This window comes from Pygoscelis adeliae, unplaced genomic scaffold (assembly GCF_000699105.1).
Source record: "Pygoscelis adeliae isolate BGI_AS28 unplaced genomic scaffold, ASM69910v1 Scaffold241, whole genome shotgun sequence".
In the NCBI taxonomy this organism is placed as follows: domain Eukaryota; kingdom Metazoa; phylum Chordata; class Aves; order Sphenisciformes; family Spheniscidae; genus Pygoscelis; species Pygoscelis adeliae.
The window spans coordinates 3,087,984-3,100,609 of record NW_008824056.1 but is presented as its reverse complement, the minus strand read 5'-3'; the positions used below and the strand labels follow the sequence as shown (position 1 = coordinate 3,100,609).

The window sequence follows — 12,626 nt, the reverse complement described above, 5'->3', positions numbered from 1 at the left end:
ATACTTCTCTACCTAATTGTCTTCTAATGACTGTTTTTAACATTAACAGTATAGCTTCTTTTCTTAAAAGAAAAAAACCACCACCCAAAACCCAAATCTTTCCTCACCAGTGACTCAAGATTGTTTGTGTTATCCGGCGACAGATAGTTTTGGCATCAAATAAAAATAACTTATTTTGAGATGAAATATTGTTTGAAACAAGGATTGAAACCATATTCCGGATGAATGGGCTTAAAATTGAGTTTAACCAAAAGAGTCATAACAGCCCTCTCTGTTGTAGAGGGCTGTTGTAGGACCAGCATAGTAGAGTTTGTTTGCTTATTTGTATCCTTTATTTTTTTGCACACTGATGTAGAAGGTCCAGTTTTGGTGCTAGTGGTGCCTGGAGGTTTTCCCCCTTCCCTGTTACTCCCTCAGTTCAGCCAGCTGCCAGCCAGACGAGATGTAGCTGAAAAGTAATCCACAAAACAAACCTGGTCAGAGTTTTCTTTCTCTCATGTCCCTCAGATCCCCATCAGAGCAGTTCCCAGATCTCATCAAGTGTCAGCCCACACGCAATTGCAGTGACACACCGGAAAGAGCATGGTAGGAAAAGGAATGAATAAGTTGGCCAAGAGTGTGGAAGCAGGCATCACCGGAACTATGGCATAAAGCTGCCATCTGCCATAATATTTATTTGTACTGAAACCCATCCTTGTATTATGTAAACATATTCATCTGTTTAAAAAAAAAAAAATCCTACAGCAGCGTTCATAGCTGACTTCTTGGCGCCTCTGGCTCTTCTGTGGCCTAACCTCTGCATAGAGAGTTAACTATGTGAATATTTGTGTTTAAGGACAGTAGAACAAAAGTACTTAAAAAAATTTAAAGCCACCTAGCTGTAACCCAAAAATTATTTATCCAGTAGGTGTTTATGCGTCCTTTCCTGCAGAGCATCACTGTCACGATCATCTGAAACTTAGTGCCCACACAAATCCTCTCAAGCAATCATGCTTTGTTGTTGGGTCTTGCAGGGTTTGTTCTAGTAGCAACTTACGAATCTTTCACCAATTTTCAGATTTACTGTTGCTGCAGGAAGCACAAAAGAGGAAAACTGTATTTATCTGCGTATTTCTTTGGTAGTAAAGAGGATGGATGTTCAACAGTTATTCGAACTTGAATCTCTGCTTTCCTTGTACAGAGACTGATAAGGAATGAAGCAGCAGGCTTTCTTAGTTGAGACTGAGCGATAAGTCTTCAAGAGGTCAGTCTGGTTTCAGAGAACTGCTATTGCCCTTCTTGGCATAAAGAGAATGTGTAGCTTTGAAAAGGCACCAAGTTGTTAGTAAGTCTAGAAATACCTGTGTTTAGCAAGGCTGTCATAGTGGGAGGATACATGTACGTTCCCTTGGCTCCTCTCATGTATGATTGGGTCAGTGTGCTTTGTTTAAATGAGATTTTAAACCTCAAATTCATGAGATGAAAGCTTTCATTGCAGATTGAGTTATGCTGCGTTGCTCCACGTTACTCTGGACAACAGTGAGGTTGATCTGTGCGGTGTTTATACGGAAATCTTGCCTGCCGAAGTGTAGTATTTGCTATCCTACATGTCATACTGTAACTTCTACTATGGATGTGGCTGTATCAATATGAAGATCATGTATACAAATGTTTATTTGTACATTTTATAGGAAAAGCAGCTTTATGTGCAGCAGTATCAAAACCTGCAACTTTCTCCCTACCTTTAAGCATGTGTGATAGTTTGCTGCCCTGGGTAACTACTTCTACAGATGTGCAGGGAAGAGGCTGAAGTGCCTGCGATGGCACAAAGAGAAGTCCAACAGCACTTGAAGCTGTGCTGTGACCTGCCCCTCGGCCTTTCCTGTGACAGGCATTGCTGTTCTGCCTTCTGAACAGGACCTGCACAGGGCTGTAAAACAGCGTAATGTGGTGATTAGTACACTTGCACTTTGAACTTGCTTTCCTTCAGTTATGGAAGTTAGGCAGTTGCCAACTTGGCACAGGTGCCCTTGTGAAAAAGATTAACCTGCGAGTGTTCGCAGTCTCCCTCTGGTGCAGGGCTGCCAGGAGGTGTGTGGCCGTGGTGGTATCCATGGCGGTACCCGCAGGGCTCTGAGAGGGAGTGGGGCAGGAGCCTGATGGGAGGAATTTGTCATTTGAAATGAAATGACAAATTCCAGACTTTCTCTGGAGAGTTTCCTGGGCACTCTCTAAATCACTGTTATTTCTAGACTGTGGTGGAGAGTTCCCTGGTTGATACACTTCCCTCAAGACTAAGGAATGCTTAATTTATGTTTTTGTATGATTCATATTAACAAAAAATTCTTCCCACATATCAAGATTGATTAGTTCTCTTGCATATAGTAACAACATCAGTATTTGCTAGTACTAACACTTGGTTATTGTGAAGCTAGGGATTGCGGGTGACAACCCAGGTTTGTAGAGCATGAGACAAGTTATGCGTGCAGTCATTCTCTGTTCTCCAAGGTCTTTGCTTGTTGTGTTTGTTAGTTTGGCTGTTCTAGCAAGTGTGTTATATGGGAATAGCCTCATCCCTGTTGCTAGAAAGCTTCACGAAATGATTTATAAATTCATTGTGACATGCAAGAGATCGTTTTGTTCTGTGTCGAATGAGTATGTAGGTAACTTTTCAGACTCAGGGAGACAGGCAGAAGCAGCCTGCTGCTTCTCAGTAGTATAAAAAGCCTTACTTTGTTCAGCATGGGAAAGGTTTTTAAAATGAAGACTCCTGTTGTGATGTCTTCATAATTTATCAAAAAGATTTACATTTGTAGTGCCACAGAGTGTTCTTTGTGGGTTCATTTGTCAGCGGGTATTAATTGGTTGAATCAAGATTTGTTTTTCTGAAATGCATACCATTGAGCTAGATGCTATGAGCACTTACTCGCTATCTCAAGAATCTCGCTGTAACAGAATATATTGGCAGGGTTGCCACAGCCTTTTTATTGTCCTGGATTTCTGCCAGAATACTATAAATAGTTGAAAAGGCAAGTGGCTTACCATTAGGACGGTTACTTGTGGGTAGGGTTGCTGTAAGTTGTTCCGGTTTGTTGCAGAATGAACGAATAGGCTGTCCGGGTCTTGCTCCCCCCCCCCCCCCTTGTTTGGCTTTGTAATTGCTCAGTGGATATTGCCTAATAAAAAGTATTTTTATGGGCTCTTAGCTTTGCAGTGTTTGGTGTTATAAATATATGTGTGTGTATGTATTGTTTTCCATTATTTAGATTGTGGTAACTCCCGTAACAAACTGATTAATTTCAAACACCTGTGGATGCAGTCCCTCACTTTAGTCACCCTCTTTTCAGCCATTCTTTTGCTAAAAGCTCTGATTCTGATTCAGCATAAAAATTCTATGGAAATAAGGCTGTAATTTTTTCCATTTTTACTAAAAAAATTGTGATACAGATTTTAAGCTTCTGTTCCTGAGGAGAAGATTGGAGAGGCTATCCTCTCAGATTTGGAGAGGCTAATCAGAAATTTTTGTTACTTTTATCTGAAGTTATCTGAAATTGGTAATTGTTTTTCCAGTTCCCTTATCTCTAAGAGGAGGAAGCTAAATTGTACTTGCTTCCACTCCAGTGGCTTTTTTCTGTTACTGGATAGTAATGTGTCAGCAACAACATCACTATGAAGCTAAATCTGCATTATAATCTTCTTTATGCCAGACATAGGTCATTATAACTTTGTAAACGTTAAGCAAGAATAGTAATAATGGACTTTGAAATAAGTGATCTACAAGCCAGACCGCAGTTCACTTCCACATACAGAATGGCTTTGATGGTGATGGACTGATATTTTCAGTGACTGTTGCATCTGACAGAGAGGAACGATAGCACTGTCCAGAATGGTTAGCAATGGAGAATTGCACAAACCCGCAAGGAGATAAAAAATTAGTACCATAAGCAGTAGGAAAAAAGTCAGATAAATGTTTGAGAACCTTGATTCTATGACTGCCATGTAACCCATATACAAAACCGTAATGATGTTATACCATCTGTCCCTCTCACCAACCTGGTAATGCTATCATGTGTATTCTGTCATTTTGCAAACAGAATAAAATGATCTCATAGTAACTTTATCAGAATTGTTTTGTTTCCTCTTAGCTCTCTTGGGTGCTGATCACCTGGTTCTCGTGACTTCTGGTGTTCCACATTTACTTCAGTTTCAGACAGATCTTCTACCAAGTCTGCTCTTTCCCAGTCTCACTTGCCAGAAAGGCTTTGGTATCAGTTTTTTTCTATAGTGACCCTTGATGTAAATAAACTATTTAGATTTTTTGCCATACTTCTGACCTTTCTGTGTATTTCTTTTATGTGCTGTCATTTGATTCTACATGCTTTTTGCTCCCGGATAATAACTGATTCCATAAGATAATTGTTTTTCTAACTCTAATTTGGCCTGCCTAGTTAAAATCTCTTTTACCTGCCTAATTAGATTTTTTTTTAATCTAGTGCAATCTAGTTTTGGAATATCCACCTAGCAAGATACAGTATTCATAAGAATGTAAGTCCTGCTCAGTTAATATCTTTACCTGGGGATGAAGGGAGAGTAAATGGTGAGAAGAAATGTCGACCAAAATGATTGATCTTAGGGCATTTATTTTGTGTATTTTTTCATGGCATCTGTCAAAGTAGAACTTCTGTTGATGTTGATGGGAGTTTTGCAACTGTAAATGAGACATAGTTTAAGCCTTGTAAAGGTGAATTGTATGGACTAAGTTTGTAACATTGTGCATGTACCACTGCGCATCTGTTTATACAGCTGAATTAACTAGAGTTTTTGAGAAAGTTGTGGATATCAGTCATTGATTAAAGCAGTGCCAACGAGTAGGAAAAAATGGCTTAAGAAAATTGCCTCAGCAAGTATTAGGACATTGTTCCTGTTGGTGATCACCAGCTCATTAATAAGCTGTCTAAATACATGGGAAGACCCTTAACAGGAGCCACCAACTTTAAGGAGGAAACCCTTGCCATAAAGAGAGGGCAAACTCCAGTGTTGGTGAGATCTCTAGTGTTTCTAGATCTTGTGCTGTAAACAAAAACAAACAGGAAATGAATTAAACCTGCATTTCTAAATTTGACACATAGCCTTTAGGAGAGGGGTGTTTTAGAGTACTACAAATTGGACATTTCTTTTAAACAACATAAGGGCAAGATGAGGGAAATCAACTGCTGTCTTATGATGCTGTTTGAATTTCACTTAATTGAATCTAACTTTAACCAGAAAAGTTCTGGGTTTAACAGAAATAAATGCTTTAAATAAATCCTACTGGTATAAAGCAAAAAAAAGCCAGTCACACAGCGCAACTAATTCGTAGTTGATTAAATTGAATGTAATCACTTGATAACTCAGTAGTGATCTTTATGACAGAATCTGTCCTAAAATTTTAAGTAAAAGGCTTTTATGATGTGTCTGGTTCACTGCTTGTATATAGTAATTAGCAGGCTGGATGCAAAAAAAGACAACCTTTGATTCAAACTCTGATGCATGATTTCCAGAGGTAATAATTCTTATAGTACGTGTCGTGGGGGATGGGACTTGGTTATGCTGCTTCTCTCTGCCCCTCTCTTTCTTTTTTTTTTTTTTTTTTTTTAAATCTGCTACTATCCAAGATTTTTACTGTTCCTTACAATGACTGTGACTGATGATGTCATTGATGAAGCACCAGATAAATTCTAAAAGCGGAAGTTCTAGCCCAGCATGGTCAAACACCTTGTCAGCTTGCCATAATATACAGCAGGAAGAAATGTTGTATTTCTTAATTTCCTGAGCAAAACAAATTGGCAGCATGCTAAGAAGTTCTCCCAACTATAAACATGTCTGAGCAGAGTAGAAACGAATTCCAGTCATCTGCAGTTCATGGTGGTCAGCGGTTGAAATCTGACTGTTGTGGTTCATGAGAAATTGTAGACCGTGTGACTTGGAGACTTTTTTTTTTCTTTTCTCTTTTTTTCTTCTTGGACCCCATTGAAATTTCAGGCAACTATTAACTTCAGTGTTTGTCCGTGTATTGTATGAGACCTCATTGCAGCTTAGTATGCATTGCCAGTTAGTACTGTTCTCGATACTAAAAGACCACATACGTAGCACAATACAAATCAGCAACAACTTGAAATATTTTGTGCATTGAAATAAGATGGGTGGAGGATAGAAAGATGCTGGAGGACTCTGCCTTCCAAAAGGTGGCAAGGCTATTAAAAAATACTGCTGCACCACTTAAAGGGGAAGAGTGAGAAGAAAACTGTGCACTGTAGTAGACAGCATTGTATCTATTTGTAGGCAGTGTCCTGTTTTCCATTAAACAACAGCGCTGATAAACATCAGTCAGTTCAATCTACAGTTAATGTGTCAGAACTTTAAAAAAACAAAAAGAAACAAAAAATCCCAAACCAAACCAAAAAATCCCACACTTGATTCTTCTGACTGTGTGACTGACTGAGTGAGAATCTGGCAACAACTCAATTCAGGCAGATGTCTTCATTTTAGTTAACCCACGTTGTTAAACACTCGTACGATAAGCTTCTGTTCATCCTGTTCTCCTCTTCTTACATCTTTGAGATTCGTTTGTAAAACAAACTATGGAGAACGTTGGTGGCACACTTAAAAAAACTGAAATGCTGCAGGGTGACAGATTTCTGAAGAGCCAGTGTTAGTAATGAGAAAATGTAATAAAGGGCCAAAATAAAATAAAACATGTTTCAAAGTATTTTAGCTTGATGTGAGATAATGTGTTCCAAGTATTTCCTTAATTTTTATGCACTATATGAGTTTTTTTAGTAGCTGATTTACTCTAGGGACTTCAGGATTGTTCTAGTGAATCATCTTTTATAAATGCTGCAGGCAAGACTAGTATCGGAGAGATTTTCAGCAGCTTCTAGATTTTTAAGGATTGCAGTCATGTCAGAGTGTCAGTGTAGGTAGTTCTGATGACCTGCAATAGATCTAATGCCGATCTGGGTGAGCTCTTAGACCCCAAACAGTAAAATATTTCTAATGAGCACTGTGGAAATAAAAGCTTTTTTTTCCGGTAAAATTAGGAGTGCAAGGAGGAGTGGAAAACTTTCAGAGGCCAAAGGGACTTAGATATGGAACAGGGGATGAACAATAGGGAAGTTCTTAGAACAAGCATGTTTAGGGGAAAAAGTCAGCTCAGGATTTTGGTTTCTATTCCCATTTTCACTGTTTCCAATCTGTGTTTGGTTTTAACGGTAGATTGAAGTATATGGTACATGAGCACAGCTCAGCCTGCTACACATTTTTTTGTTCTTAGTTTAGCGGTTCACACATAACTTTATTTCATTGAACATTTCTGGTATTGTACTTCCTTTATTACAAGAGGAAATGTGTTAATGTTGTGCTTGAAGTTGTTTCATTTCTTTTTCAACCCTGTTTCTGGAAATTCTAGTCTAACCAGATCAGTAATGCTGTTTTGGTTTTGGCAGCTAGAGAATGGGAAGTAACTTCGCCAGCATTGCTTATGCGGAGCTCTGCCAGGTGACACGGCCACCCTTTGACTTTTATTATGTAAAGATTTTCCTTACTGTTCTGCCAAAGAGAGATGATCTCCCTCTTTCATAAACCATTTAAGTTGTCATTAGGTTATAAAAGTCATGGGTTGTGTCAGCTGAAGTGTAAAATGTTGCAAGAGAAAGTTGCTATTTTTTTGTAAAAATGAGTAATTTCTCTTTTTCACAGGTTCTTTAAAGAACTTGAAGCAAGACATCAGAACAACATCTTTATTGATGATATTAGTGATATAGTTGAAAAGCATACTTCTTCAACATTTGATCCATATGTAAAGTACTGCACCAATGAAGTCTATCAGCAGCGAACACTGCAGAAATTACTGTAAGAACTGATCTTAAAATATGATTGCAAAACCATCGCCTTCGTAGTAGGAGTGAGTAGTAGGCTGTGGTATTTGGTGCAAAACCTATGGCTTCCAACTAAGCGTGTACTTACATGCTTAACTTTCTTTAATGTACAAGTTCCTTTGAAGTAATTGAGAGTGAAAACATGCCTGGCTGCATAGTCCAATCCTATTTGTGGTCAGGTTTTACATTCCCTTTCCACTGATAAGTACAGTTTAATCAATGTCAAAGATGTCCTTTCATTCTATGTTACATATGAGACTGTTTGCACTCACGTTCGGGTATGGGAGAACTTGAGGTTTCTAAATGTCAATACTGGTCTTGCATATCTAAGTAAAGCTGAAAGCTTAGTTGATATGACTCCTTCAAACCACACGTTCCCATTAATAAAATCATGATTTATTTAAAATCTAGCAACTTTCACAATTCTTTGGTAAAACATACCGTTTCATTCTCTCCCCCTTTTTCCCACCAGAGCCACAAATCCAGCATTTAAAGAGGTGTTATCACGGATCGAGTCCCATGAAGATTGCCGGAATTTACCAATGATCTCCTTCCTCATTCTTCCCATGCAGAGAGTTACTCGTCTTCCCTTACTGATGGATGTGAGAACAGAGTTATTTTTCTATTTTTCCTCGATGCATGTCCTATTAATGTTAGCATTCTTTCATACTCCATTCCTAGTTCATTCCAGTCTCTTCATATCTTCTTTCTTACACCAGGTACAGGGCTGTAGATAGTGGTCTGTTGATTATGAAGCACTGTAGCATTTGTTCGTTTACTGTGACTGGTACCCCCCACTCCTGACCCTCCATTCAAAAACTGAATATTTAGACATTCTAATAGAAAAATTGTAAAGGGTCAAAATGATTCTGAAACCAAGAAGGAACCTAGCTCAGAAATTGTATATAGTGTTAGGATTAAAATTAAACCCTACAGTTTAAAAAAACAAGACTTCCTATCATATAGATTAGATATGGGTCCTTTTGCAGTAAATACTTACTTTCAGGAACAGAGTTGTTAAGACCCTCAGTTAAGAGGGTCACAGTGTAACCCTGAATAATAAACTCCATTCTCAGGGGCACGGGAGCTATTTGTGAGTGGAACAGTATTGATACACTCGGTTTCCCACCAGTGTGTTACACTGTGAGATGTTCCCTTCCTGTGCAGGTTACTGGGCGACTTAGGAAGTGTGATGAAGTGCAACTGAGTATTTGTGAAGCAAAGTTCACACCAAGATTCATGGTATTTCAGTTAAGATGCTAGAATTAAATTTATGAGCTGGACCACCAGCAATGGTGCAGATTAAAATCCAGGCTCAGATTCTAGCATTGGTAGGATCCAGAAACAGGGCTAATAATTTTGTTCTCCTATATATTTGCAAATTGTGCACTGATTAATTTGATTGATCATCTGGATAGTTACTTAGTTCATTCATGGACATTGAGTACTCTCTTCTGCAGTACATTTCTAGGTTAAAAAAATGGAATAATAATCCAGTATTACTTTGGTGTGTCACTAGGTGTGCCTTCCCCTTGTTTTTTTCTTTTCTTCGCCTCCTTCCCCTCTTCAGCTAAGAGAATCTAAACAAGCAAACCAAGCATTTTATTTTCTACTGTTTCAGTTTGTTTTGTTTGTTTTTCTTGGAGATGGTTGTGTAAACCTTATGTTGAGAATTCAAAGTGAATTCAATTTTTAAGGTTTCAGTACCAGAAATATGGTTCCAACTACATTCAGAGAAGAGGGAACATAACTAAACCAAAGACTAATTTAATGTAAAATATCTTATGATGTTTTTGTTTCTCAATCAAAAAAGTTATTTAACTGGTCTGTCATTGATTCAAAATGCCTGTTTCTGATAGGACTTCATCTTTACCTGTAATTCATGAGAATAAACTCTGTCAATAGATATAACTCTCATGTGTAACTCATAGATCAGTTTTACTTTTCATTACTTTCCAGCACTTCCTCTGTTTGGATGCGGCAGCTGGCTTCCCTTCCATGTGCTTTCTTGTTTTAATAAAATAATACTCTTATGTGTATTTTCCTATGGTATAGAAAATATGGTATATTTTCCTACACATAACAGTGTAGCCTTAAGAGCTTTTTCTGTTAATCCTTTGGAAATACTTACCTTCCACAAAGAGGTCAGAGTAATCTGGTACAGTTTTCTTATTGCAAATATGGTTGTACGTAAATGGGTATTTCAACTTCCAGGAAAAGCTTAACATGGTACTTGAAACAGGAAGGACCTGATTATGTACGGCTGCAATGGGATTTCATTGTGGTTTGCGAAAAGTTAGAGACAAGACAGCAGAAACTTTCCCTTTCCTGGAAGGGGAAGTCCTGCCTCTTCCACCGTGTTGCCATGGATGGAGGTTGGCCAAGAGGTGCAAAACATCACTTTGCTTTCCAAAAAGCTTTCAAGGGAGGCATTAGTGTCACAAAGCACTCTGAAGAAGTGATCTAGTGTTCTCTCATTTGTCCCAGTCCACAGCTGTGACTTCACCTCTTTGATTTCAGTTAATATGTATGTAAAACTCTGTATTTGTTACAATCTGTGCTTCTTGGTCCTCTGAAGTAACTGACATTTTATTTCAGACTATTTGTCAGAAAACTCCTAAGAATTCACCAAAATATGAGAACTGCAAGCAAGCTCTGAAAGAAGTGAGCAAGGTATGTTTTTAGAAGTTTAATGTGGATGCAGAATTTCTTCTGCTTTGACTGTTTTCCTTCCTAAATTGCACTGCATGCTTTTGTCATTTCAAAAGTCCACTGTGAGAAGTGGCTGCTTTTGGTTTTTGTTAGTCACTTGAGAATTAATTTTCATGTTCATTACTCATTTTGTTCACGTGTTTCATTGTGTAGTTGGACAAATTCATTCTGTTTTCCAGTCATTTCAACAGAAAGCCATATGGTGGACCATACATATAAAAAAAGCCAAAACACTGTCCTGACAGTAGAGAAAAGAGAGTCTTGAATCTTCTAAGCAAACTTAAGCATTCTTTCTGCTTTTATTGTAAGTTAACCGGATCACCTTCTGTTAGTTGTTCAAAGCTGTTCTCTTCTCCTGTAGTCATGCTTTTTTCCCAAAAATCAATGATGGAAGAAGAGCACAAGTCCATTTCCATGTATAGATTGTAAATTTCAACAGCACTTACTTGTATAATAAATTCTGGTTCCTTCCATTTGAACCTGAGCATATTACCAATTTTTTTTAAGTTGGTGGGAAATTCCAATTCATCTGTTTAATATGTTTATATTCTGGAAATAGACAACTCCGTAAAACAGAGCATTGTGGTTTGAAAAGAAAATCTAAGGATCTAAGGACTGGCTATTTTTTGCCTCCAGGATCTCAGAATTTCAGAAACTGTAGTACATTGTAGACTGTTGTGAAATGTGAAGTACTGGGCATTCTTTATTTAAAAAAAAAAAAATTCTTTCTCTGCACGTTGGGACTAGACATTACCTTGGGCCTTGAACATTCTTGTCTGCTTTAAGGGAAAAATTGATGTTTTCCATGCATAAATAATGCAAACGGGAAGAGTACTGAAGGATAAAAACTATGAATTGTTTTATTTAAGAAAGGCCACTAGGGATCGTTTTTATGCCTAAATTACTGTCTGTTTATTACTTAGGAAAATATCCCGAATTCGGCAACACTGTACTGCTGCTGGGTTTTTCTGTAGGAACAGTATATGGTGTGTAAAGTGTTCGATTATAAAAGGAGAAAAGGCCCATTGGCAGTTGGGAAATCTATGCATGATGTTGTGGGGTTAAGGGGAATGCATTTTCATGCCTTTCTGTCTTTGCCCCTCTGTTTTCATATGCTCCCCACGCACATGTACAGGCTTCAGTAAAACTGTAGCACGCTTTAAAATTGCATTGTAAAGGTCAGCTGCAATGAAACCTTTTCTAGGATGTTGTTTGCCTTAGTTTAACAAGATTGTACTGTAACGTTTGTGTTGGGACTTTCTTCTATGAATGAGTTGGGTGTGCGTGGTAGATGTGGCAGCGTGTTGCACTGATGTGTCAGTCTGGAAGGTGGTTTATTGTGGAGCTGATCGTTAACTTGGATGAGAGAGCTATAACCCTTCTCAGTCAGAACTTCTGGCTGAACCTTTGTACCATCTGGGCTCCACTGAAGAATAAATAATTATCATAGGATAGTTCAGGTTGATGGGGATCTCAGGAGGTCATCCAGTCCAGCCTCAAAGCAGAATCGGCTATCAAGTCAGACCAGGTCACTCAGGGCTGCATTCAGTCTGGGCTTGAAAACATTATGCCTGTCACCCAGTGTGGAAATGTCAGTTCCTTTGCACTTCTGAGGAAGCTTAAAATTTACATTTTATAAAGTAACAAGAGTTTATTACAAGTCTTAAGTACATTAAACCTGTTAAATAAATGTCTCATTTCTAGTTGGTGCGTTTATGCAACGAAGGTGCTCGGAAAATGGAAAGGACAGAAATGATGTACACAATTAACTCCCAACTGGAATTTAAAATCAAGGTATGAGGATGATATTTCTGACCATAAATTATTTAGCATGTGAACAACTTTGAGTACACGTTAAGTTTTGATAGGTCTTTGCCAGCATAAACAAAGTAAATTAGTGTAGGCTGTAATATTGACATGGCTTTTCAGTTAAGGAGGACAAGTTCATATTCTGGGGTAGCTGGAGCCCTGGAAACTCAGTAACTGAAGACTGTTGCATCTAACCAAGCAGATTAAGCT

The 12,626-nt window shown here is 38.3% G+C and overlaps 1 protein-coding gene across 1 annotated transcript in view; it reads left to right on the top strand.

The window, feature by feature from the left end:
* ARHGEF26 (Rho guanine nucleotide exchange factor (GEF) 26) overlaps nucleotides 1-12,626 on the top strand; it is a 72,541-nt gene that overhangs the window by 27,264 nt on the left and 32,651 nt on the right. Inside the window, exons 7-10 of the mRNA XM_009334002.1 lie at nucleotides 7,717-7,869; nucleotides 8,368-8,497; nucleotides 10,494-10,568; nucleotides 12,312-12,401. Coding sequence (XP_009332277.1) covers nucleotides 7,717-7,869; nucleotides 8,368-8,497; nucleotides 10,494-10,568; nucleotides 12,312-12,401 — 448 coding nt within the window. The remainder of the gene's footprint in view (nucleotides 1-7,716; nucleotides 7,870-8,367; nucleotides 8,498-10,493; nucleotides 10,569-12,311; nucleotides 12,402-12,626) is intronic.